We start from the raw sequence: 27,985 nt of genomic DNA on the forward strand, positions 1-27,985 counted from the left end.
TTTCAACCACAAACAATTTTAATGAATCATATTTCATAACTTTAAATGCAAATATAAATTGTCCATTTTAAAATCATATGCACAAGTTTTTCAAACAAAGTTATTTGCAGCCATTTACCTTTTACCCTTTTTAAAATAACCATCTCAAACTATTTACAGAACAATCAGCTGTTCTGCATCAAATCTGATGCCACACAAATTATTTGTGCCACTCCAAAAAATAATTTCTGTCCACTATGAGATAAAGGAGAACAACAGCCTGATACCTGCAGGCCTGACAACAGGAGATGTATCACTGCTGTAACACCTGTAACATTCAGCAGTCGCCTCATTGTTCTGACACACACAACACAACTATTGACTACACTACACACTAACTACACAAGATTTGTAGAGGGTTTCTCCGAGAAGGGGGAGGCAGTGAGGCCTGGGGGAGGTCAACCGATATAAAGCGTGGACCTCTGCTTTCTTTCACACGCCTGGTAGGCAGTGCCACCCCGTCATGAGGGCTGGCCAGACTTTCGGAGTCTGAGGGAGGGACACCCGTATAACGGGTGGAAAGGCATCCCGGACCAATGGTGAAGCTGGCCAATTGCGTAGTCAGAGCAGCTGGCCGGTCAGAGTGATCCCCCCCTCCAATCAGGACACGCGATTGTGAAGGAAGTCAGACACGCGATTGTGAAGGAAGTCAGAGTTAACCCCCCCCCCCCAAAATTAGTGTCCGGGCCTGGGCAGAAGAATTAGAAGCCTGGGCCTGGACAAGCGATGGTGAAGGAAGTCAGAGTTTACCCCCCCAAAATTAGTGTCCGGGCCTGGGCAGAAGAAAAAAAAAAGAAGCCTGGGCCTGGACAAGCGATGGTGAAGGAAGTCAGAGTTTACCCCCCCAAAATTAGTGTCCGGGCCTGGGCAGAAGAAAAAAAAAAGAAGCCTGGGCCTGTACAGAAGCATTAAGTCGCAGAGTTGCGCAGTTCGAACTTTTGTTTGGTTCGCCGTCTTAGTGGGGCGAAATGTAGACCGCTTTGTGGGGTCCGCCGCTTTGTGGGGCGTTGAGAAGTTCCGCGGGGTCCAGATGTGCTGGACAATAGGCCTATTTTGTGTTGTTGTTGTGTTGAGTGTGTTTGTCTGAGTAAGTGCGGAGTAGAACACGTGGTCTGTGACGCCGACTGTTGTTGTTATCATGGGTTCCCGAGCAAGTAAGACTGCCTCACAGGGAGACAACACATTTTTGCAAGAATTTACTCCCAACAGTGCGACGTATTTATATCCTCATAACTGTCATGAGTGTAAATTGGTTGCGGGAGAATCTCAAATGTTGGAAGTTTTCAGAAAACACAGCAGCCTTGAAGAGCGTGCAGAGAAGGCCAGCCCACATCAGCAGCAGTTAAGCTCTGGTGAATGGCTTTCACCCACCCATTGCTGATTTCATGCCCGTCAAAACTGCCAATACACACATGTTTAGATTATTTTTTTAGCTTGCCCTGATCAACACTCGTGTTTCTTCTCTGGGCTCATCTGGACAAAAACACCTTTCTGTGTTTGGCTGCAGCCTCATTGTGACTGACAGGAAGTGTGTTATCCATGAGCTTCTTTGTTTCCTGCTGTGTTTCCTGTGGACAAACACGAGTGTTTCAGCTGAGGACTTGGTTCCTTCCACCTGTCCATACAGGACATCACGCTGTCTTTTCTCTTTAAATGCAGCTCCAGGTCCTTCCACGTGCTGTATTTGTGCAGTTTGTAGTGTGTCCTGGGAAACGTAGCACACATGGTGTTCTTCTGCTGTTTCCTCCTTTCACTGAGTGTGAAACACTGACGCTGTGCTGTTGTTCACAGAGCTGATTCTAGCTGCAGCTGGACTCTGTCATCTAACTGAATGTGTTGGTGCTGATCACGGGGCTCTGAGGGGGGAGCAGCAGGAGGACTCTGGATGCTGACGTCCATAGCTGGACTGGCCATCGGGCATACCGGGCATTTGCCCGGTGGGCCGCTGGCGATTTTTTGTTTTTATGGGCCGATGGATTTTTTTTTTTTTTTTTAGGAAGGGTATATATATAATGAAAGGTGTTGGATTGGCCAATTGGTCATGATTAACTCTGGGCTGGACCAATTACAGCCGAGGAGGCCGGATGCACCCTCCCCCTTTTTTAGCAGTCTTATAGACGAACTAAAGAAAATGGAGAACAAAAAAAGGAAAGGAGGTGTTTATGAAAATATCACTAAATCTGTCATTTATTTATTTTAATATTAATTAATGATCATGTCTCACCTCTAGTGTTCTTGGTCTTAATTTAAGGTTTTTCCTATAGCGATTGACAGATCACGTGACTTTCGCTCATTGCATGCCGGGAACTCGAGGCAAAACAATCCAAGTACCGCATCAAATGCAAGCATTTGCAGCACCGCAAAACGTTCATTCTCCGGTTCCAGTACCTTCTTGGTTTTTCTTTGCCGCACAAAAACGGAATGTACAAAACTGAGGAGAACAATGCCGGTCCGTACAAAGACAGACTCGACGAAAAGGCAAAGAAAAGATACGAGGAAAAAATCAAAGGAGTGAAAGGGTCAGACCCTTACGAGCACACAGAGTGGACAACAGATGTTAGCGTGCTGCCCAACTTTCACCACGCTCAGATTTATAATTATACGGTTCTTGGAGTGAGTGCATACACTCATGACGTTTTTAGTAACTTCAGGTCACTGCAACAAGCCCAGGTACAGTTTACCGACGGATGGGTACAGGACCTTGAAATGCACCGTGTAGAACGAAAGACCATCGTACAAACAAAGGTAAGTTTACCAGTCTCACAAGTCGTTGTCATAAATACACATTCGTTAACCGTTTATTAATATAACCTTTGAGCTCAAGGGTAATTAATTAGTAGTGGAAATAATTTCTGGTACGCATTACAGAAATGTAGCACTGACAATAATATTGTATGTTGTAATCGCACTGGACAATTAGTGATACAAAACAACTGTTTTATCCTGTGAATAAAAGTATATGTTTTTGTCAATGTACCGTGGTAATAACAGAAGCGAAAAGCAGTATTCTGTCAGGACAATTCACTATTTATGCACAATAAATAAAGGAGCATAGCGCCAGACTTGCTTGTAACCTATATCACCAATTATGTTAAGAAAAATGACGTATTAACTACTACAAAACACTGACCTTTGTGGAAATGCTTGGAGCAGACTAACATGTGAGCTGGAGTGTTCTGAGACGTTATATTTGGTATATCCAGACCATCCGCTCTTACTTCGGAAACATGGCTTAAAAAATTTCTCTTCAACGATGTAATCCGATAAAAAAAACGATCTCTTTACCCGTCTGCTTCCCGTGGCTGTCATGCGACCGGCTATTGCAGTTAATAATACAACAGCTTCTTGCCATTTTTGTGTTTCTTTTTATCGCTGTGTAACTGAGTTCAATTGAAAGCCTGCGTGCGCTAGTACCTCTTGCCTCAAGTTCCCAGAATCCTTTGCGGTTTTACCGCCGAATGACGTCACATTTTCAATCTCTATCCTGGTGGTCCGGTCTCCAGTCAAAATGCCCGGGCCGATTTTTTGTCCCAGTCCAGCCCTGCTGACGTCAGTGTATCTGTGGAAGCTCACACAGCGTCTCTGTCATTCAATATTGTGTATATATTGTATCTATGCAAAGATGAACAGACTGTGTGTTCACTGGTCTCTGTGCTGCTGACTGCTGCAGCTCTGATGTCATCATCACTCCCTCCTCCACCCTCAGCAGTCCCAGCATGCTGCTGTGGTGCACCCCACCCTCACTCTACACCTGAGCCATAGACCACACCCTCCACCTCAATATACACCACAGTTTTCTCTGCTATGGAAATGAGATCAGGAGGAAATCATTATTATTATTATTTAATAAATGCTCACATTAATGTGGGCTTATTTGTTTCATATTAGAAACATTAGTTGAATGTTTTTAGTATAAAATGGTGAAAGTCCCTCTTTTTGCTCCTCCCCTCACCTGTGGTTGGACGGTGCTGTTACCGTGGTGACAGCTGTGATGTGTTTCAGTCCTGCCTGGTTATCACTGCAGGAATCTTTCACATTTATTACAGGTAATAACTCTGATTTTTCTGTGTATTATGAACTAAATGTATCCTGATACACACAGAGATGGATGAGCAGAGGTCACATGATGAAAGAACAAACATGGAGTCTTTGATTTATTTAGATATTTATTGATGAATGCAAACAAACCCTGACACTGAACCATCGTCCAGCAGAACAAACCTGATCACATGACCTGCTGACCCAAACAGTGAAAAGCTCCATGGCAACAACAACAAACAGCCTCACATATGTTAACAGAGGCTGTTAGAAGCACAGAGTCTTTACAGTCTTTCTCCTGTTTGTACACAGATCTCTGCACATCTTCATCACAGTTACTCACAGACGTGCAGAGTGTGTGGATATCAAAGCTAAGTTTCCACCATGTTTGTAGTCTGTACTGGGACTCATGGAGCATCTCTCTATGAGCACTCAGTGCTTTAAACAGTGAGTCCCAGTTTAACCAGCAGCCTTCACACCACACATCACACAGACATGGAAACTTCAAACCCTCAGACTGAAGTCACTGGCAGTCTCTGGCACCAGCGACTGCGCTAACAAACACACAGCAAACAGTGAAGGTTTGGTAGAGAAAGCTGGTTGGGTAATACCAAGTATGCGGCGAAGGAGGCGGGGTTACATTACTAGATGATTAAACATGGAAATATTTTGGTGCCAATAATTGAAATGATTAAAGAAAATCAAGATATTTCATAATTTTATAAACTGGAATGATGAAATTATATTGGCTGGATCTGATTATTGGGGGGTCATGACCCCCGTAACCCCCCTGGAAATTACGTGCCTGGTCCTGAGGTCAAATCCACCATCTTTGTTTCAGTGCTTCATGTTCTCCCGTGTTTGTGTGCGTCCTCTCCGGTACTCCGGCTTCCTCCCACAGTCCAAACACATGCAGTTAGTGGGGTCAGGTTAACTGTGAGTGGTTGTGTGTCTCTGTGTTATTCCACCTTAATCAATGACTTCCTGTTAGCATTAAGTGCTTCTGTAGGACTGATGTCATTTTCATGGTTGGATCATTTAAATGAAGCTGGACTCAGATGCAGTAAATAAGTTGATTGATCATTAATGAATAAAGCTGGTCAAATCCATCACGTGGACACATGTGATTGTGTAGTATTGATCCCAATGCTGGTATTAGTGCTGGATCAATAACACTGGATGGATGCGTTCAGCATGGAGCCCTGAGCTGTGTTACAGACAAACATGAAACTGACAGGTCTGTGTCACTCACAGTCTGTAACACTTCTAAACAACAGAGGCTGACCCAAGTGCCTCAGAGCCAGGCACGCTCACATCACAGCTCTCTAAAGAAGTTTCAAAATAAGAGCTGAAAGCTGTGTTTGCTTGTGTTAGCTTATTATTGTGGAGACTAACATTCAGTGATCATGTGTTCAGACTCATAATGATTACTCTCAGAAATCCTGATCTTTGTATTTACTGTGTGTTGGATCAATAACTGAGATTCATCGTATCACACAGCTGTGCTGCTGCTGCTGCTGGTGATGTCAGCACATCTGGAACAATACGAGGTATCTGCTACCAGACTGAGCAGGACGTGAGACCTGTGGACTGTTTAAAGCTGTCCCTCCACAGCTCACTCAGACCTGATCCACACCTCAGTGAGATTCTCTGACTTCCTCAGTAGAGACAGAAACCATTCAGATCTGGGACCATCAGCTGACTGATGATGTCACACAGACTGTGTTTTTCAGGAACAGTGATTCTGATGTGAGCCTGCTAGCTGACAGCAGACCTGATGAAAGCACATGTTGACATCTGTGAGGACAGACTGGACTCTTTGACTGCACCTTGGTTCTCCTCAGAGGTCTGTACAGGAGCATGTCCACCCCCACTGAAGATCTCAGTCACTGTGAAACATAGAAAGCTGCTTGTGTGGCCTCTGCCTCACATGTAGATGCAGCTACAGGTTTCTCTGTCAGTCAGACTGAAACAGTGTCCTGATGCTGCATCATTCAGCTCTGTGCCCCAGTCAGCATCACTGTGTCTCCCAGTGTCAGTGTTTCTTTTCCTGTAACACTCAGCACAGGCTCAGCTGGTATCCAGTGTTGGACTTTCAGCTGCTGTCATAGATCCTCTAACATAGATCAGCTCTGCTACATGTTGTTAGATCAGTGCAGCTGCCTGTCATGTCCTGATGTTTCTCTGGGTCAGCAGCTTCTCCATCAGAGGTTCACATGGAGCTGATCCAGTATCTCCAGTAACTGTGTTCTGTGCCTCACTGGTTCATCCTTCTGTCTGTGTGACGTCAGTCAGATGTTAAACTCTGTAATCTTCACTGTGTCACAGAGTTCAGTGAGTCCCGTTATTCACAGGATCAATCAGATCATCAGAGATGATCAGCAATCAGTGGTGCCAACAGCGCCTCCTGTGGTGAGAGGATGCAATAATGCAATGGAGCATTTTTCCACTGAACACTTGCAGTCATGGAAACTGTCTGTTGGATCTGTGTGACGTTGCTTTCTTGTGTTGCTTTCTTGGTTCGAGTTCCTCACAAATGTCCAGATGATTCTTCTAATGAGGCGTCGACCATGTTTTCAGTTCTTTGGAAGAAAACATCGCCCTTTGCCATCCTTACTTTTCTTTGACTTCTTCAAATGCAGCTGAACTCCAGCTGGTATTTGATTGGACTCTGCAGCTGTTTCTGGTCATCAGTTCATTCCTGCAAACCTCTGAACCTGAACAACAATGATGCTGCATTGCTGGCTGATCCCAAAAGCTTGATTCTGTTCATCTGGACGTTTTCACGTTTGCTCACTGATCAGGTGACTTCTTCAGTCTCAGCTGACTGCAGCTTTACAACCTTACAAACAGCACATTTGCACAATGACTGAAACCAGCAGCACCTGATATATATGATACTAATATAATACATATACATATATAATCCATACTAATGATGAAGGAACTGAGCTCACAGTGTTCATTCAGTGAACTACTCAGTTTATTTTGGGCCTCAGAAATGTTCACTCTGTTTGTACATCACTGTCAGCAATAGACTCATTCTGCTGTGTGGACAGGAACACATGTGACATCACTTCCTGTTTGTTTGTGACTGAAGAAGTTTACAAGGAATCATTTAGAAGAGTTTCAAACATCAACTGATTGAATCCATGAATGTGAAAACGTGTTTGTGAGTGAAAGAGACAGACATGTACAGACTGAACTGTTCAACAGTCAGAGTGTTTCTCTAACAGGAGACACTCTTTACACTCAGCACAGGGACACTGAGGAACCAGGAGACCAGAGTCTAAACCCAGGATAAAGAGTTTGAGTGAATGTGGTGTTGAAGGTGTGGAGGTGGATCAGAGTGTCAGAGGAGACTCTGTAGAAGGACAGAGTGCCAGCAGGACAGTCCACATACACTGCTGCTCTGTTAGAGACAGAGGAGGAGGAGGAGGAGGAGGAGGAGATGGATGTTACTGTGTTATTGTGCCTGACAGAACGAGGACCATCATCAGAGCAGATCAGACTCCAGGACTGATCATTCCATCCAAACCAACAGTCGTCACTCTCTCCTTTCCTTCTGATGCTTCTGTAACTCACTGATATAAAAACGTCTCCTCTCCACTCGACCTCCCAGTAACAGCGACCAGTCAGACCATTGCTACACAGCAGCTGATGACAACCATCAAATCTGTCTGGATGATCAGGATATGACTGAACCTCCTCCACATGTGTCACCTTCCTGTTGTTGTCAGACAGTTGGAGGTTTGTGTTCACTGTGTTTGTGTCGATTGTGAGTTGACAGGAATCTGATGGAGAGAACAAACACAATCCAGCTGCAGTTATTGATCCATCATCTGTTCATTGATTGACACTTTGATGATGACTCCTGACATGATGAAGATGGTTGAATGTGTGCTGCTTTGTTTTCATGAATCCCATTAAAAACACACTTACACTTCCTCAGACCTGGTCTCAACCATCGGACTCCAGCAGGCTCCACCCTGAAAGGAGGAGGGGTCAGAGCAGTCAGCATGCACACATGGACATTACATGGCTCTCACACACACACTGTTACACACTGAGCTCAAAGCTCGGCTCCACTGTTTGATTCAAAGAAATCTACATTTATTTATCAGCACATTTAAAAACAGCTTGAGCCAAAGTGCTGCACAGAGTAGAGATAAAATAGGAAACATACACAGTAATTACTATAAAGACTCGTCAGAATTGAAAGCTACAGAGTACAAATGTGTTTCCAACCGGGTTTTAAACATGTCGAGTGTTGGTGACGACCTGATGTGAAGGGCGACTGTTCCAGAGTTTGGCTGCAGCCATCGATAAAGCTCACCTCTGTTTTTACGTCTAGTTCTGGTCAGAAGCTGCTTATCTGCAGACCTGAGGGCTCCACTTGAGAACAAATTTATTGTGGATTCAGCTGTGAATGTAGAGTTTGTCATTATTTAAGCTTCCATTTCCAAATGTTAGCTGACACTTTATTAGGTACACAGTGGCATCTATCTCAGGTACACCTGTGACCTAGATGTTCCTGCAAACAGACTCCTTGGAGACCCCCTACATAAATATCCATGTACTATCCAGCTAGACTAGTGTGTCTGTCCCTGAAAATATTCCTGCATGTGTTCATGTCTCATCTGCAGGAAACAAACAGGAAGTGAGTGAAGGACACAGGAAATGTTTCCAGCTCTTCCTCCTCTATCAGACATTCTCTCCATACCTGAGAGTGTCCAGTCTCCAGCCTGGATCCTTCAGTCCAGCCGACAGCAGCTTCATTCCTGAGTCTCCTGGATGATTGTAGCTCAGGTCCAGCTCTCTCAGATGGGAGGGGTTGGAGCTCAGAGCTGAGGCCAGAGAAGTACAGCCTTCCTCTGTGATCAGACAGCCTGACAGACTGCAGACACACAAAACAACACAAGTTGTTTAACAGTGTGAGGTAACAGCCTCCAATATTAGAGAGAAAGCCCCAACCATCAGACAATCCACTGTGAACAGCACTTGGTGATGGTGGGAAGAAGAACTCCCTTTGACACAAAGATCCTCCCAGTGAAAACAGGCTCCAGGAGGAGCATCTACCATGACTGGTTGCAGGGTGAGGGGAAAGAGAAGAGATGAGCTCAGAGAGACAAGAACAAAACACAAACTAAGGAGAGAGAAGACAAAAGTTAAGGACATGCAGTAGTGACATATAAAAGCATCAGATGTGAAAAGAGTGAAATCCCAGTCAGAGATGATGAGCATCATCACAGTGAGGATCATTTCTCTGTTAACCCAGGCTTTCTGCTTCAGGATCTGTGCACGCTCACAGAACAAGGAGATCTTTAAACATCATTTCACTAAATGGATGGACTGAGCTCAGCCTACAGATGAACTGGTGCCAGAGATCATAAAGAACATCAAACAGTCAAATTCAACACTTTAGATGGAAATATGAGATTAATGCTGCAGACATCATGAACCTGCTGAATTCATGAACATCAAGAATGCAGCGAGTGGTAAAATAAAGATTTGACCTCAGTGTTTCTGTCTATTCCTAACATATTCCTAACATGATAGCTGCACTTTAGAGCTCTAAAACTGGAACTGACACATATTTAAACTCTACATGTTACTCAGTACATTCAGTTCTGACACTCGCCCACAGTCCAACAAAGGAAACATGGAGATCACATCAGTTTGTCACCAAAGTCTAATTATTAGGGCAACTTAACCTGTTATTATCTCGTTAACTCATTAATTGATTAACGTCAGCAATTATTTTAATCACAGTTTTTAAAATCATGATTATTGTGAAAGTGCTCACTGGCTCTGAATATAAAGCCATGGGTCACAGGAGGGATGTTGATCAGTGCTGGCTTGAAATGGGCGTCATTATGCGTCTCAGCCAATGAGAGCATTGAGGGTGGGCCTAATACTACTGCAGCGCTCACATGACCCAGGACAGAAAGAAAGGGGCGGGGACAGAAACATGGAGACAGGTACAGATCTTTGACATGTTCATTTTAAACTGTTCCAGGAGGCAGTGTTGATACAACTAAAGTTATCTGGAAGCAAAGTTGAGTTTTTTATCACAGAGTACTTCATGTCTGAAGTATCACTTAAATGCATTACACACTGTTGATGGCAGCAAACAAACCCAAACAAACAGAGGTGGGAGGCGTAGTAATAATACATAATCTGACTGGTATTCAAAGGGTATAATATCAGACTTTGAATTATATTTTGGCTTTCATGACTAGGACTGGTGCTAATTTGAAAAATCAAGCCAATGAAAGTAGAAAAATGTTTTAATATATATGAATTTTGTAGCATTTTGTAAACATAAACAGGGGGTGGCCATTTTTGGCCACGAACAAGCTTAGAGGGAGTTTTTTTTGTTTTTCTGTCACTGCACAAAAAAACAAAGATGCATAAAACTCATTGATACTTTTAATTATTGCTACGCATCTAACCTCCATCATGGTTAGAAAATAAATCAGTTTGCATGTATTATTTAGAAAAAAAATGGGGATTTTATGCTCTTATCCCTATTTAAATCAATAAAATTATGTGATGTAACTGGTATTTAAAGGGTTAAAATTCTGAATTTGAATTAAATTTTGATTTTCATGAACAGCACTAATGCTAATCTAAAAAATCAAGTCAAAAAAAGTGGAATTTGTTCTTAATATATATGAATTTTATAGCATTTTGTAAATGTAAACAGGGGGTGGCCATTGTTGGCCACGAGCAAGCTGAGAGGGAGTTTTTATGTTTTTGCTCTCCCTGCACAAAAATAACAATGCATTATAATCAATGTTGATGTGAATCAATTACATGCCCCAGACTCTACTATTAATAATACAATAAATTTCAGTAGCAATGCAATTGTACAAAATTGCGAGATTTGAGGTTGTCTTCCCTCTAGTGCAGTGGATAAACAAACTGGTGTATAAAGGGTTAAACATTTAAAAAGTAATAACTATTTTATATTTATGAAAAGAACTGAAGTTAGTTAAAAGCTTTATGCAGAAAAAATGGCAAAAAAAAAATAAAATTTATAAAAATTACAGACCTAATCTGTTGGTGGCCACTTTTGGCCACGAACAAACTGAAAGGGTAGTGATTTTGAACAAGCTGTTCATTTACTGCTGGTTCAGTGAATTTTGGTTGGACAGTGATGAAACCTACAGTCTCAGAATCTGTAAGAAGTCTGCTCTCATCACTGTTTTACCATCATGTTTCTACTTACACAATAACAAAACAGGAAGCAGTTCCCAGGAACTGCTTCCTGTTTTAGAACTTTTCAACATAAGAGTATGTTGCACTTCAGAAGACCTCCACATCTCCTCTTATTAGAGGGCTGCCTTATTATTAATTTGCTAAATCTGTCAGTTGAAGAAAAAAAAAACAATGCTTGATCTCACCTGAGAGTTTCCAGTTTACAGTGTGAACAAGATATTATTATATTTTGCAATATTTAATCTAGTTTTTGTCAGGAAACTGAGAACTTATACAGAGCAACATGTGGAGAGAATCAGAGGAGAAGAAATGAAGAGAGACCAGCAATAAAAGAACAACGAATTGTTCAGTGTGTTTTCTAACAAAATGTGTCAAATTTCTTTATTTTGTATTCATTTTGTTAGAAGTGAAAATTATCACTTAGATAACAACCACAGGCCAGATCTAGATGGCACTTTGGTAACAGTTACACTCAGAAATATTTCAGAAATGTGGACAATTTCTGCTGCAATGTATTCAGTATTGAACAAAGTGAGTGCTGATGATTACTTAGACTTTTCAGATGTTAGCAGTCATTACTTCTTTGGTTTAGTTTGTTTTTTATATTTTATTTTAGTTGTTCCCACCTGATCTGTGTTAAGTAGAATAAACATTTAAAAAGTAAAGCTATGATCACAGATTTACTTACAGAGCTTTGTTGGAGGTTTTGACCACTGGCAGCAGCCTCAGAAGAGCCTTTTTAAAGGTTCATGTTCTCACTTAGATCATTGATTTCTACTTACATTTCTTTCTGGGAAAAATGGGGATTACTTTGAAAACAGAAACTATTTTCCCCAATAAGCAGCCCTGGATTAGTAAATCACTCAAACATGTTCTCAGTCAGAAGAAGCTGTCTTGTTATGAGGGAGAGAAGAAAAAGATTGGGGCACAGAAACTTGTTGAAAGAGAGATAAAGCAGCTAAAATCAGGTGTAAAAGTAAAGCAGAGGATGAGCTGAATAAAGGAATGAAGTCCATGGTGGGGATGCAGAGCAAGGACCAAAGGTGAATGTGATGCTGAATCAGCAGAAGACTTGGACTCATTGGATTCCAGCTTTGATATCATTGATTTCAGTGAAGAGCTTTGTGATTGTAGCAAAGGGCTGGTAGCTCTGAGAGTCCCACTGATGAGGTGTCTGTGAAGGTTCTCAGTCATGTAAAGAGCTTAGAAAAAAGACATCTGGACTTCTTTAAGTTTCTTGAAGACATTTCACCTCTCATCCAAGAAGCTTCTTTATTTCTGGGGTCAAATGGTGGAGAGTCCCAGATTTAAGCCCTGTGGGAGAGTCCGCCAAGGGCGTCATGAACCCCCCTGTTGATCCTCTACCTAATCACACGAGTCAAGGTGTGATTAGTGTAGAGATGAGAATATTATTTTGCTGTTACTATTCATGTTACATTAGTAGCCTCTGTACAAACAGACTTTAGCCATATGAGAGTGAGTGTGAGTGAATGAGAGCACATACAGGACACTCTGATCTCTGAATGTGTGTGACTCAGTGAAAAAGAGGATTGTACTGGATATACTGTGACTGACAAAGAGTTTAAAGAGAAAGGTGTTTGGATTCATTTCTAGTAAGTGGCCCAGCCCCTCCTATATTTTTATGTATGTGGCCCTCAGTGAAAAAGGTTTGGACACCCCTGTGCTAATGAAACCTGAACTGACTGAAATGTGAAGTGAAGATTATTCAGATGTGAAAGAGAGAGAAACTGATAATAAAGTGGGGCTGAAGATCAGTGAATATGATGTAAACACCTGATTGGTTGACTAGATATCAGAGCCACAGTTTTCCCTGTGGATTATAACTTCAAGAAGATGTGACATTAATCAATCATGCTCTCCGCATTATTTCAATCAACACTGAGCTGGAACACATCTACAGTGCTGGAAGTGCTCGTCTCACCACCAACCTCTCTGTGTTCAGAATGTAGAAGTTTAGAAAATGGAAACTCCAAACAGCTGAAGCCAACAGGAAGCAGCTTCAAACAAACACAACAAGAGAAAAAACTCTGAATGTTTCACATTAAAGTCGTACATTTATCATAAAGACTTGAAAAAGTCGTGTTTCTCCTTCCAGGAACCACATGGCTTCACTTTTAAAGGTGAAGTGTGAAAGAAACGGACATATTTGAAGTCCAACACCTTTTTCCAGTCACATGATTAAAGCAGACAAACTACAAGCTCATTTTCATTCCAACAAGTCATCTTCTGACCTGGACTAACAACACTGGTCTCTATGTGCAGCTGGCTGTGAGACCAGTGCTCAGGGAGCGTCTACAAAGTGCAACACTGAAAGAACATCACACACTCATTTGCTTCCAGCACACAAACATCTACTGTCATTATTGTCACCAAACTCTGTGGATCCTTTATTGGAAATTCAAATGGGATCAAATGGTCAGACAAAAGAGGGTTATGAGGAAATATGATGAAATGCTGTGTATTAGCAGCAAGTTATTGAATCATTTTCCTCACAAACCAAACTACATGATTGACACACATGTTTTTACAAACTCAGTGTTGGACTTGGATCAGCAGGATAAGCTGATGTTTAAAGGCATTTTCGGCTACGTTCACACTGCAGGCAAAAGCTCATCAAATCCGACTTTTTTGACCCTATGCGACCCATATCCGATCATGGTATGACAGTGTGAACAGCACAAAGCCGATATTGTCAAATCCGACCCAGGTCACTTTCATATGTGGTACTGAATCCGATACATATCTGACGTTTTAGAAAGCGACTGCTCTGTGAAATGTCATGCCGCATTAAATCTGTCTTTTAGTGGGCGATCGCAGCTCAAGAGTTGGCAGTTCATCTTGTAATCTGAAGGTTGCCAGTGTCCGGCAGCCTCGCCTCTGTCAGTGCGCCCCAGGGTGGCTGTGGCTACAATGTAACTGCCATCACCAGTGTGTGAATGTGTGTGTGAATGGGTGAATGACTGGATGTAGTGTGAAGCGCTTTGGGGTCCTTAAGGACTAAGTGCTACACAAGTACAGGCCATTTACCATTTATGTCACTGACACAAGACAAATGCCAATTATCAGCGCCGGAAAAGACAAACGAGAAAGCATGGCGGGGGAAAACTGGAGACGGAGTGAGTTAATGGACAGAAACTGAGGTATTGGACTTGATTAGCATATGGGGGGACAATTCTGAAGAAATTGATAGACTGCTGCAACAACACAAAATGGGGCTACAGAGCTGGAACTCTGTAGCCCCATTTTTACTTCCATAAACAAAGTGCGTTGTGTGTGACGTCTTCTTTTGTGCATGCGGGCCAAACCATTCACACTAGAGCGTGTTTGCTATCACATTTTATTTGTAGTGTGAAAAACCAAACAATAAAAAAATGGATTTGATGAAAAAATGTGAATTGAGCATTAAGACCTGCAGTGTGAACGTTGCCTTTGTCTCGCTGTATGAGAGTCAAGTTATTACTCAATATTTATGGAGGATGTTTTTAAATTAGGCTCAAATATATGACAGACAGTTAATCCCATTTCAGTTTGGCCTCATCCTGGCCGGATTATCCAACACACTCTTTCTTACATTTTAGCTCTTCAAGCCAAACATAGTAAAACAAGCATAGATCTGTTTCCTGATAAAATGATGTGACAGGTAGAACAGAGTAAAGTGGTGGTGTTACAGCCTTTCTCCCCTCTGCTGCCGAGGCTGTTAGTCTCTCCCAAACTCAGCTACAGGACTTCCAAATGAATGAAAGCAGCAGAAGTGGCTTTACACATGAAAGAGGAAGAGGAGAAGAAGAGGAGAGGGAGGCCACCCTGACCATCACTCCAGCTGAAAACATCACACTTCCATTAAAGTTGGTGAGAAAATGTTGAGCAGGACGAGCTGCTGGCTAATCTGGAGGCTGTAGCAGCAGTTCACAGTCACAGTGGATTTCCACTCATGAAAAAGCTCTGGCTGCTTCATTTCTCATCTCATATCAGAGACTTCAGTGAAGCTGGACTGTGATGATTTCTTTCCATATTCAGCCCAATGTGCTCTGTATTGTTTTATGCAGGTCATCTAAACAGGAACGAGCATCTCATTTCAATATAAAAGGTTAGAACTGTAAAGAAAAACACAGCTCATAAACTGAAACAGAACTGATTTCATTTTTTTAGCTGGATCATTTTAGTTGTTCCTTTTTATACTTATAATTATATTTACAGTGAGTCTTAACATTCCTCTTTTCCCTGCCAGGCACCACCACAGTTCACTTCAATAAAACTTTACTTCAGATTTGTTTCCATGTTTTGACCCAGAGCCGTTTCCCCCGTTGGTTAAGTCCAGGGTTTAGTTAAGTCTTCCATTTTCTGATGATTGATGATTACAGGTCTGTGGGAGCCAGAGATTTTCCATGTTTGAGGTGACCAAATACTTATTTGCCACCCTGATTTACGAATAAATTCTTTACAAATCCTACCATGTGTATTCATGGATTTTTTTTTCACATTCTGTCTCTCACAGTTGAAGTGTACCTCTGGTGCAAATTACTGGCCTCTGTCATCATTTTAGGTGGGGGCACTTGCACAATCGGTGGCTGACTAAATACTTTTTTGCCCCACTGTAGTAGAATGACACCTTTCAGCATCTAATGACAGTAAGAATATGTTTTCTGTATCACTATTAGTGATGAAACAATGAGGAGACTGATGAAGGAATGATGAGGGGAAACTGTAACAGCAGCAACAGAAACCAGGAGACAAAGCTGAGGTCTGGGTTCCTCCATGCTACACACAGCCTCCTGCTCCTGTACTTTAGTAAACACATAAATATCTCCAAGTACACTTACTTCAGAAACTCTATAAAATTCATTACAGCAACCCATTGCAGCAAAGGGTTCTTGCTGATCTGAGCTGGCTTGGCCCTGGCTTATTGAAGATTAAAGAAAGTGGAATCAGCTGTTCAAAACCCCACAAGGCTGCCCGTGACTGAAACAATGGGACGGGTCGTGACTTCTCAAAATGGGCTCATTGAACGCAGCACGGATAAGATGTTGGAGAAGCTCATGGCAGTCGTGAGTTCTCAGACTTGATAACCTCTGGGAGAAGCTCGTGGCTCTCCAACGGGAGATTGAGAGACGAGTGATGGACTGTTAGATCAGCTGTGAAACTGACATGCAGTTGTTCGCACCAAAGAAAACCACCATCATTTCATGCGGCTAACATACCGGCGCCAGCTGTGGTCTCAAGGCAACATAACAAATCTCACCCTGATAACAGATGGTGTTTAGACTGTTCCTTCCCATCCTAACCAAGGACACCTGGGACGGCTGGAAGACTGTTTACTTCACCTGGCAGAGCGAGCTGCTGACCGGCCAGCTACCTGGCCTGACCTGTCTCCCCAATGTGATGTTTGTGTATTGTATGTACGGTTGGCAAGGTCAGTATGCTAATTGCCCCTTGAAAATAAATACAGTGTTCTGAATCTGAAAAGATTACAGAAGACGACTCTGTTCAGTAAATATTACACTCATGCTGTCAAGAAATACCAAAGGTAGGTAAAACTCTGGTTGTTGCAGCCATCCAGTAAGACATGCTTTGTACTGTTCTGCTGCAGTTTGTGACACCTGGTGGATGAGTTGTGAAGGATGATGAAACAAACACTTCACTCAATGTTTTTCTTCTAAACTGGATGGAATTTTGAGAGTTTTCCACACTCTGTCCCAGCTACAAATTGGGGAGAACACAGCAAATACATAAACTGTACCCACTTGGATCCTTATCATTCAAGATTGTGAAAAGATTCTCTACTCAGAGAATACTGGTGATTTTAGATGAGAGAGATGATTTGGAAGATGATGAAGGGGAAGAGTTTTCACAACTTGAGGCCTTTTGTCTTCACTGTATAGGACAGAGAAGACAGGAAGGGAGGGAGAAGTGAGGAGAATAACACAGAGGAAATGGTCTTGGGCAGACTCAAACCAGGCCCTGGAGTCACGACTCTAACTTTCAGTACATGCTGCTCAGGATAATTTTGTTACTTTGACAAAGACGAAATCAGCCTGACTTCATATTGATGTGGTATCACTGTGGGGTTGTATACTATTGATCTAACATCCTGTGGAAACATCAAATTTCAATTTAAGAGCATTTTGAAATTATTAAATGAGTAAGTCATTGTGGAAGGCAGAATCAGACTGACTTGATATCGATATAGTATCAGAATCAGAATCAGAAAGGGTTTTATTGCCAAAATGTTTACAACATTAGGAAATTGCTGCGGTACTTAGTGCAAACATACTGTTATATAACTCTTAAATAGACATAAAATAAGAATTAAAAGTGCTAAGAGGATAGATATGTACATGAGTGCAGGTGGTGATCAGTGCCGAACATGGAATGATGCAGTGAACACAGTGTAGGGTCATGTGTTAGTGGTGGGAACAGTCATATGGTTATTGTTCATGAGTCCAACAGCAGAGGGGAAGAAACTGTTCTTGTGGCGAGAGGTTCTGGTGCGAATGGACCGGAGCCTCCTGCCTGAGGGGAGCAGGTCAAACAGACTGTGTCCAGGGTGAGAAGGGTCAGCTGTGATCCGAGCTGACCCTTCTCACCCTGGACACTGTGTGGTTGTTTATTGTTGATCTAAAGTGGAATTACCCTGTGGAACCATAAATCTTTCTTTTTAGAGCATTTCAAAATCGTTCCAACAGAAAGTCAAATGTGGTCAATTTGAAAGTGCTATTAATTTGAAAGGCAAAATCAGACTGACTCGAAATTGATATGGTATCACTGTGGGGTTGTATACTCTTGATCTACTGGGTGGGCCATTTATATGGATACACCGTAATAACATGGGAATGGTTGGTGATATTAAAGTCCTGTTTGTGGCACATTAGTATATGTGAGGGGGCAAACTCAAGATGGGTGGTGAGCATGGTGGCCATTTAGAAGTCGGCCATCTTGGACACAACTTTTGTTTTTCCAGTAGGAAGAGGGCCATGTGACACATCAAACTTATTGGTAACGTCTGCAGAAGACACATGGTTCTTTTTATTACAGTTCCCAAACATTTTTAGGAGATAAACAAGGAATTGTTTGCATTGTGCGTGTTGCTAAGTTTATTTTTTCTTGGCATCTTCTTGTGACCTTTGTCATTTTGTGTGATTGCTCTTGCTGAGCCTACATACTAGGAGAGAGGGTGAGACTAGTTTTCTTTCTCTAGAGCAGGGGTCTCAAACTCAAATGAGCCGTGGGCCACTTCTGGCACCGTCATCTCATTGGAGGCCACTTTAGTGTCCAAGTAGTACAAACACGAAACCCCCCACTAATATTTCCTAAAATGTAGTGTTTTGTTTGTTTTATTTAATTAAAAATATTGTGTAACAAGACAAAACTGCAAACAAGAACGTTTGCAGTTTTTATCATTGAACTACCAAATAAACAGCTCTTTCTGGCCAGACACGTGGCAGCACTTTTGCTATAATTATGTTTGTATTTAACAAAATAAAAATGCAGGCATAAGCGTGCACATTAGCTTTCGACTGCAAGTTAAAAACTGTTTTCTTTCCAAATAAATCTCTCACTGAACTAACACAGCCCTCAACATGTTTGCACTCTCTTGTTACCTCGGCCAGGTCCGCGGCTCCGAACGGTGGTAAGGAGACCTCTGGCTAATACTTTGGGTTCTGTGTCAGGCTCGTAGCCGGGAACGAGCTTTACTGTCTGGGTCAACTTTGCTAGCAAGAGACAGAAAGAGGCGTTGAAAGGCTGCTCCAGCAGAACTTTATTGTTTCGGAGGAAAACAGGAACACAGTGTACAGTCGAGTCTTAATAGCTTACTTACAACTGGGCTCGTCAGGCTCTCTTTTTGGCTGCAGTGGTTATTATTATATTTACATGCTTCCATCTCCCGTTTCTGTTCGGTAGCACCTCGCACCTTTCCCCTTTTCTCCCTCCCTCACGCTCACACAGCGGGAGGGGCGGTCCCACACGTTCTGCCTGCAGCAAGGACTACACCACCCATGAGGCTACAGTCTTAAAGGCCCATGCCTGTAACACTCTGCCGTCGTATTAAATTGTTTTTGGTATAGTAGTTAAAAAAAAAAAAAAATCTTCACATCAATATTCGGGCCGCAGGTAGAGGTGATGTGGGCCACAAATGGCCCGCGAGTTTGAAACCCGTAGTGTCGACTGTTCCTCCTGCCTCTGCCTTTGTACTGCTGCCTTTTGAACCTTTGTTTTTGTGTTGCTGCCTGTGAGATGATTAGCGGTCTATTAGTGTTCTTGTGTTATTTGAATAGAGATTGAAAATGTGACATCATTCAGGGGTAAAATTGCAAAGGATTGTGGGAACGAGTGGCAAGCGGTACTAGCGCACGCAGGCTTTCAGTTGAAATTAGTTACACAGCGATAAAAAGAAACACAAAGAATGGCAAGAAGTATTAACTGCAATAGCCGGTCGCATGACAGCCACGGGTAAAGAGATCGGTTGTTATCGGATTACGTCGTTGAAGAGAAATTATTCGAGTTATGTTTCCGAAGTAACAAAGAGCCGACGGATGGCCTGGATTGCAGCCATTCGAAGACCAAATATAACGTCCCAGAACACTCCAGCTCACATGTTAGTCTGCTCCAAGCATTTCCACAAAGGCAAGTCTTCTGTTGCAGTTGTTACGTAATTTATCATAACATCATTGTTGATGTAGGTTACAAATAAGTCTTATATTGATTTGAATTGAATTCATTGTGCTATGCTGCTTTTTTCACTGTGGCTTTGCGGGCTAATGTTTGTTGTGTTTTGTAGGAAAACCAGCCTACAAAATGCTAGAATGCGATCCAGACTGGGCACCTCTATCAACCTGGGTCAGACTGAGGTTACAGCTGCTACCTCAGCGAGATTTGATCGGTTAAGAAGGAGAGCAATATCAAAACAGCCACGAAAAGTCCCGCATATGTGCCCAAGTGTTGTATGAAGCAAGCAAGTGATGAATAACTGTTTTCCAGTATGTTGTTTTGCAATGTTTGGGTTTTTTTGCATTGTTGATTGGTTTTTCACCAAAGCAGCTAATAAAGCATGATGGAGTACAATTTTGCCTCTTTCTTGTAAGATTCTATAATAGAATGAAACAATAATGCCTGTTCATGTAAACATGTAAAGGAGTCATCACAGCTCTCTGACCTCGTTGGTCCAGGTTCACCACTGAAGTTTGGATTATGATCTTTGGACCGGTCACTCCTCACAGACGGACAGCTGGATCCTGCAGACTCTGCTCTGTCCTCCTCTTCCTCCATCATCATCTTCTTGTGGACTTCAGTCAGTCTGAGAGTTAAACCACAAACACTCAGTGAGTCACATTAACAGGAGTAACTGAGTTACAGTCACTGACCTCTGACCTGTCATGTAACCTAGAAACCAGGTCACATGATCCAGATCAGGGATCACAGAAACCTGATCTCACCTGCTGACTCTGACATTTAAGACCTTCCAGTAACAAAACACAACAAGCAGAAACTGACAGAACATTAGGAACAGCTCTGAGTGTGATACAGTCAGCTCTCTGTAAACTCTGACCTCAGGATGAATTAAAGCTCTTTTATGGGCTCTCAGACACTTTAGGATCACATGATGTTCACACATGATATCTGTGACTGTCCTAGTTTAACATGTAACATTCATGTTGATTCAGATCTGAGCTCCACATCAGCTCTGCTCAATAATCTAAAGTTTGTCTGACATCAGGAATCAGACGCTGTCATGAACACACCTCCATGTTTCTGTTCCTCTGACACACTGAATTCAAACAGGAAACAAGGATGAACTTGGAGCTCCTGCAGGCTCTGACTTTATTCCTGGAGACGCATGAATCACATGGTTTTATCCACATTGGGACTGTTTTATCTCCTCAGTTTAAATTGAAGATGTTTAATCCTGAGTGAAACTAACACATCAGCTGACAGCTGTAATCAGCACCAATCAGCTGTCAGAGAGACTCATTCACATGCAGCTCAAACTCTTCTCTGCTGAATTGGAGAACTTTGTTTCTGTGACTGTGTGAAACTCTGATCCACAGCAGAAGAGTTCACCTGATGTTCACATGAAGAAGATCCACAGTGAAGCTTCTCAGTGTAGAAACACTTTGGAGACCTGATCATTAGGGCTGTTCGATATAACAATATATATCGGATGACGATATGAAAACGTCTATCGTTTCATTTTACGCTATCGTTTGTTTCGTGGTGTCGCAAAATAAACTGTTTACGGCAATATTTTTTCATCATGTTGATGGTCACTGTAGCGGCTATATTAATTTCTTAAAGTTCTCTCTTTCTCTTATATTTAATATAACCACACTACGGACGGACAAGCGCCTGTTTTTATGCGTTTTCGTTAGCAACAGCGACGGTAAAACCACGGCGTGTCCGCTTGTTTATTTTCCACATAAACCTTTCACAATAAAGCTCAAGATCCTGTTGAGACTTTTCAAAATAAACTGAATCACGTGAAAGATGCAGAGTGTTTACGGATGAGAAGCAAAAAAGAGCTGTCAGGTGCTAAAAAATAAACCTTAGACTCAAACGTTAGAACAGGCTTTTCCCCGCAGCACGCTGTGTAATAAATACTCACAAAGAAAACGGCGGCCGTTACAACTTATGTCTAAAAATGTATAGTTCCATGCATCAGTTAAAACACTCGACTCCAGGTACGCGACGCCCAGCTGGAAACACTTCACGCAAGTCGAGCTGCCCGAGATTCACAGAATTTACAGGAAATGTAACATTTTTGTGATTTATATCGTTATCGACGATAGATGTCTTATATCGGGATATGAGATTGTGGTCATATCGCACAGCCCTACTGATCATTGTTCCCATACTGTCCTGACTCAGATCATTTTCTTGTTGCTTAGTTTTATACATTTGTGCACACAGGAAGGGTCTTGAAAGAGAAAATGATCAGAATCTTGAACAGATTTGTGCTGTTTGTGCTCAAAGTAAGAAAGTAAAAGTAACTCGTTTCTACCACCTGTTTTGGTTCAAAGCTCACTGAACTTTGTGCTACAAAGAAAATTAAATCAGTGAGAGGTACAGTTTGAGGGGGTAGGGAATAATAAGTGTATACTTCTGCCTACTCCTTTTCAAACAAAAGAATTGAATTATATTTTGTAATGATTGTGAACGACCCTGATGAAGGCCACAAGCTGAAACTCGTTGGTCAATTATTAAAGCTGTTTGATAGGTTCGTAGCTTGAACCCATTCGCTGGAACGTTGAAGGCAATGTAATTACACAGCAAAGCAAGACACAAGTAGGTAACGTTCTTTGTGTTACTCATGCATGAGGAGGCCTGCCTGGAGCCAAGTGTCGTTCCACCCACTTGACCTCCGTCAGACTCTCAGCCAGGTTCCCCATAGCACTCCTTTTATTGTGGTTACATGAACATACATAGGTTCATGAACATATGACGTTTCATATAGGTATACATGTGAACACAGAATACCCTGTGTGTGTGTGTGTGTGTGTGTGTGTGTGTGTGTGTGTGTGTGTGTGTGTGTGTGTGTGTGCGTGTGTGTGTGTGCGTGTGTGTGCATCTGTCACGAGTCAGGCCATGTTTCTTTTTAGCTGAAAAACCTTACACCAGGTAACCTGCAGTGTTGGAAACGTGTTTCCCGACTACGTTTGCTACCCTACAATCCGTCCTGCTCTGTAGTAAAATCAGTGATATTTGACCGTCCTGTTACTCCCATTGACATTTATGCAGCCTATTTAAAATCTAAAACTTAACATTGTCCGTAGCTGCTGTTGTTACCACTGTCCTGTTTGAAATGTGTGGGGTCAAGATGTGACCCCAGGAAGACTCCCCAAAGCTGGTGCCAGGAGTCTAGCGGTCCATCTAAACAAAAGGCTCTTATGCTTAACCAGATACAGAGCAGGTGTCCTCCTATACCATAAAACAATAAGACAAGGCACGGCCTCTCCCATGCTCTGGGTGTGAAAGCCAGAGTGCTCTGGATGCACACAACGTGTGTCTGCAGACTACTAAGGATCAAACCTCTATTAATCTACAACTAATTATAAAACTCTAAGCATATATGACAATCAACAATACAAAACCTAACATTGTTCTTCTTTCTTCAAGTGTTGCTGGAGTTCCTGCTTTTTGTAATGATTGTGAATGCACATGTTTGAAATAAAAATGAACTGAACATTAATATAATAAATATCAGTAGATGTGAACAAACTTTTAATTCTGATTGTTTTCAGCTTGAATCAAACACAGTTCGTCTGACTCAGTTTTTTGCAGCATGTTTCACAATATGAAAAAACATAATGTCACATGTACAGACCCGATATCTGATTTAAGAACATGTGTGAGATTTACATTTACAGTTTATCCAACACTAATGAGCAGTCTGTCCTTTAAATGTAAGCTCTCTTATCCCTGTCCTCATCTTTCTTCAGCTCTCTTTCTTTCTGTCTGTTAGTTTGTCAGCTGAAGTTTTTGAGCTGATAAAAATGCTGCATTTGAAATTACCTGCAAAATAAATCCCTGTTCCACTTTTAACCTGCGACTTTGGCATACGTCGTCTGTATTTATGCGACATCTCCTGGTTATAAATAAAGGAACAGAAGCATTTCATGTGTTTCTATTGAGGCTGAGATGTTTGACGGCTCGTAGTGATGTGAAATAAGAGCGCCCCAAAAATGTGTTACACAGACAGTAAGTGTTATGGTCCTGTGACCCAGTGTTTATGTGTTTCCCGGGTTCATTAATATTCTTTGATTTAGTGTTAATCATGGTTCTGTTTCCTCTCCTGTGTACAGTGGTGGGTTTTGATACAGGCGACATCAGGGCGGCATCGTGGTGGGGGCGGAGTCAACGTTGGCATTGGCAAAAAAAGGTTGCTCACACCTGTGCTCCCCCAACATCATGCCAGCACATTTTTGTGATTACATGGGCACCGATCGGATTTCTATCGCTCATTTGCGGGATCCTTTACATGTTTAATTTCCTGGTTGCTAAAGTGGATTTTCAGTTTTTCAGAAACCAAAGGCACGTTTTTAAGAAACAGTTTAAATGGGATTAAAGGGAATTACTTGTTTGCACTCCAGTTTATATCCAACAACATCAAAGAGTTCATGTTACTAACAGCTCACCTCTCTGCAGCAGACACAGGCTGGACTTTAAAGTTAGTGATGGCATCTTTAGACCGGTCACTCTTACAGGACACAGAGCTGGGTGGAGGTCCAGGCTGGTTCCTGTGAATAATGATGGAGCAGTGATGTGAGTGCTGAGCTGTGACATGGAGAAGAGTCATGGACAGTTAGAGATGGTCATCTCACCTCTGAACTTTGGTCTGGCTCTCATGTTCCCCACACAGAGTGCTTTTAGAGTGAGGGTCTCCATCCTGTTTGCTCTCACTGCCACCCATGCTGCTCACATCAGCTCACACACACTTTCTACCTGCAGAGGAAACACAAATCATTCATGTGCACATCGACTGAGAGCTGCAGAGGTCGTGTCTGATGTGTTGGACTAACATCCATCTGAGACACAGCTTTCATCAGTTCACAGTGCTGAGTTCAGCCTCCAAATCCTCCATTACTGTAGTCCTACAAAGGTCAAACATGGCTGCAGCTTTATGTCAGTAACAATGTCCAGGACCGAGCTGACTGCTTACAGAGTTCATGCTCTGACTGCTAGCTGCTCTGCTAGCTAAGCTAACTCATGTTAATGCTGCTCAGAATGTAAATAAAACATTAAAGAGTGAAAAGCTTGGAGTCACAGGATGATGCTGATATAAGCAATGACAGAACTGAGTTCTTCATCATTGTTACAGTTCATTTGTTTTTAAGCCACAGAAATAATCTTAAGGAAAAAAATGAAAATGTTGATAAATCTGTTTATTTGTAAAACAAAACGTAGCTCAGTTTGTGGAAAGCTGCATGAAGCTGACAGCGATATTTGTCTCAAAACTGCACGTGTGATGGAGCCAGATGTTTTAGATATTTGTGCACAGGAAGGTTTTTGATTGGTGAAGCTGAACTTAATAAACTGAGTGTAAATGATGAGGATCTATTCAGGTTGGGATGTGTGGATTGCAGCACACACTTGTGAGTCCTCAGATGAAACACACAAATCACTGCACACCTGTGTAAATGTGTGGATCATATGGTACCCAGTCGAGTTACTCTAGAGACCAGTTTGTCTGTTAATGAGCTGAGATCTTTTATTGGGACTCTTCATCCAAGAGAAACCCTCCCTGTCACCTGTATCCATGGTTACTGACTGTCACCTGTGTGCACTGAGAGCAGAGAGAGGCTGTGCAGCGGTGACGTCAGAGTGCGCAGCTGCAGGAGGGAGTTTCTCGCTGTTCTCAGTGACGTAATGACTCTGGTGTGTTTCTGTTCCTAATTATTCAGGTTGATTCCAAACCCTCTGTTTCTGATGTGACGTCATCCCAGACACACGATGACAAACAGCTTTACTTTAACTTTACATTTAAGTCCAGATTCCTACACAAACACTCAGAGTCTGAAACACAGAGACTAACGGAAAACTTTGTGTTCTCTTAAAATCAAAGCGACAGCAGAGCGAGCAGAGAAAGAAACGACAGAGCAAATATTCACAGCATGTTTACTTTTTTTCGGCAGAAACATGTTTCCACGTCACGTACAGCGGCCTCACTCAGAGCTCAGGGCGGGTCAGCCTCTCGGTCCAGCTGTGAGTCCGTTACCGTGAACTATGGAGCGGCAGATTTGTGCTGAACTAAGCTGCACACAGCTGATGTTAGCCAGGAAACATTACACACTGCTAACGTCACCTTAACACGGAGCTTCACACGGAGACGATCAGCGTCAAAGTTCAGGAGAGAAAAACTTCGGGAAGGAAAAACCAGGGAGGGGCTTGTGGGACAGAGGGTCCACAATCCCACAGCCACAAACATTCTGACCAATCACAGCGCTCCGTTTCACTCCGCTTTTGTTACGTTGCCCCCTCCCCCCCCCCCCCCCCGCTTTTCCTCAGCAGTAAACTGCGTCAGTAACAGAGAGGATGGAGTCAGTGAACGCAGCACATTTTCTGTTGAACGTAGAAAAACACAGAATAGATTAGTTTGAGTGAATGAACAGCACATGTTAGTCTGCACAGACCATAATAATACTGACAAGCGGCTGTTTGTTCAGAGCTGATTAATTTCTGCTCATTTTCCTGTTTGAAACAAACATCTGTAAACACTTTGTTTCAGCTCCACATTCATCCAAACATCCTCAGAGTTCTCTGCTGACAGTCAGACATTTAACCTGAGAGCAGCATTTTAGCCCATGAATCAAAGCACCCCCAAAGATTTCGTACTTTTTTTGACAATATTTGCTGTTTGTGGGATACACTACTAAAAATATAGAAATCATACAGTACGTAATTGAGATGGAACATTTTTACAACAAAAGTATAGATAACCCCCCCCCTCCCAAAATGGTTTGTTCCATCTCCGGCTCTCCGCTGCTGCCAGAGCGATAGTGGCTGAGACGCAGCGGAGCGGAGGTGGAAGTGCCTGGCTTAACCTTCAGTTGCTCTTTCTATAGTTAGGTATGTATATATAGTTATATAGTTAGGTATGTATATATAGTTATATAGTTAGGTATGTATATATAGTTATATAGTTAGGTATGTATATATAGTTATATAGTTAGGTATGTATATATAGTTATATAGTTAGGTATGTATATATAGTTATATAGTTAGGTATGTATATATAGTTATATAGTTAGGTATGTATATATAGTTGTGTGGTTAGGTAGGAGTCAGGCCATGTTTCTTTTTAGCTGAAAAACCTTACACCCAGGTAACCTGCAGTGTTGGAAACCTATGTTTGCTTCCCTACAATCCGTCCTGCTCTGTAGTAAAATCAGTGATATTTGACCGTCCTGTTGCTCCCATTGACATTTATACAGCCTATTTAAAATCTAAAACTTAACATTGTCCGTAGCTGCTGTTGTTACCACTGTCCTGTTTGAAATGTAATGAGAGAAGCTGCTTATTTTGTCATATGTGCTGATATTGAACCCAAGGTACTAACTAGCTAACTGACTGGATGCCCATTAACCTTATAACTCCTGTTGTGTGTGTGTGTGTGTGTGTGTGTGTGTGTGTGTGTGTGTGTGTGTGTGTGTGTGTGTGTGTGTGTACAGAGCGACAGCCAGGTTCATAATGCAAGACTTTTAACTAAGACACACAAAAGAGAGCACATTACACCAGTGTTATGTTCATTGCACTGGTTTCCAGTACATTTTAGAATTCATTTTAAAATCTTGGTACTGACTTTTAAAGCTTTGAATTGCGATGCCTACATTTCTGATATTTTATAACCCCACGCTCACTTCGCAGCCTGAGATCATCTAATCCAAGGCTGTTGTCCCACGAACTCGTTTTAAGACCAGAGGTGATAGATCTTTTAGAGCGGTGCCCCCAGGTTAATTCACTTCCACCATCATTGCGTTGCCTTGATTGTATTTATTTTTCTTAAAGGCAGCTTAAGACTCATTAATTTAGGTTGGCTTTTAATTAGATTTGTGCTGTATGTTTGATAATTAATGTATTTTATGTATTTCTGTTTTATATTACTGTGAAGCACTTTGTGGTTTTTATCCTGTGAAAAGTGCTGTATAAATAAATTGATTTGAATTGATTTGTT

The 27,985-nt window shown here is 42.1% G+C and overlaps 1 protein-coding gene across 3 annotated transcripts; it reads right to left on the bottom strand.

The window, feature by feature from the left end:
• Positions 1 to 4,185: 4,185 nt before the first annotated feature.
• On the bottom strand, positions 4,186 to 26,260 carry LOC134643112 (uncharacterized). 3 transcript variants are annotated; one of them, XM_063495348.1, is made up of 8 exons: positions 26,117 to 26,260; positions 25,934 to 26,014; positions 24,636 to 24,756; positions 24,450 to 24,551; positions 20,474 to 20,614; positions 8,801 to 8,974; positions 8,020 to 8,066; positions 4,186 to 7,871 (listed from the first exon to the last, which is right to left on the bottom strand). In XM_063495348.1, the coding sequence occupies exons 3-8, from the start codon at positions 24,722 to 24,724 to the stop codon at positions 7,330 to 7,332; spliced, it is 1,095 nt and encodes a 364-aa protein (XP_063351418.1). In that variant the 5' UTR covers positions 24,725 to 24,756; positions 25,934 to 26,014; positions 26,117 to 26,260; the 3' UTR covers positions 4,186 to 7,329. The 3 variants fall into 3 exon arrangements, with proteins under 3 accessions (XP_063351418.1, XP_063351416.1, XP_063351415.1); XM_063495346.1 differs by having other exon boundaries at positions 25,934 to 26,035; XM_063495345.1 differs by lacking the exon at positions 25,934 to 26,014.
• Positions 26,261 to 27,985: the final 1,725 nt, after the last annotated feature.

Source organism: Pelmatolapia mariae, linkage group LG15 (assembly GCF_036321145.2).
Source record: "Pelmatolapia mariae isolate MD_Pm_ZW linkage group LG15, Pm_UMD_F_2, whole genome shotgun sequence".
Taxonomy (NCBI): Eukaryota; Metazoa; Chordata; class Actinopteri; order Cichliformes; family Cichlidae; genus Pelmatolapia; species Pelmatolapia mariae.

Bases quoted from the DNA above. Each gene is read 5' to 3' on its own strand.
- LOC134643112 (XM_063495345.1), bottom strand. From the start codon at position 24,724: ATGGGTGGCAGTGAGAGCAAACAGGATGGAGACCCTCACTCTAAAAGC. The intron at 8,975-20,473 runs GTCAGAGAGCTG...GTGTGTCTGCAG, and splicing joins GGTGAACCTGGACCAACGAG to TCTGTCAGGCTGTCTGATCA. The intron at 7,872-8,019 runs GTAAGTGTGTTT...TCTCTCCATCAG, and splicing joins GAGACCAGGTCTGAGGAAGT to ATTCCTGTCAACTCACAATC.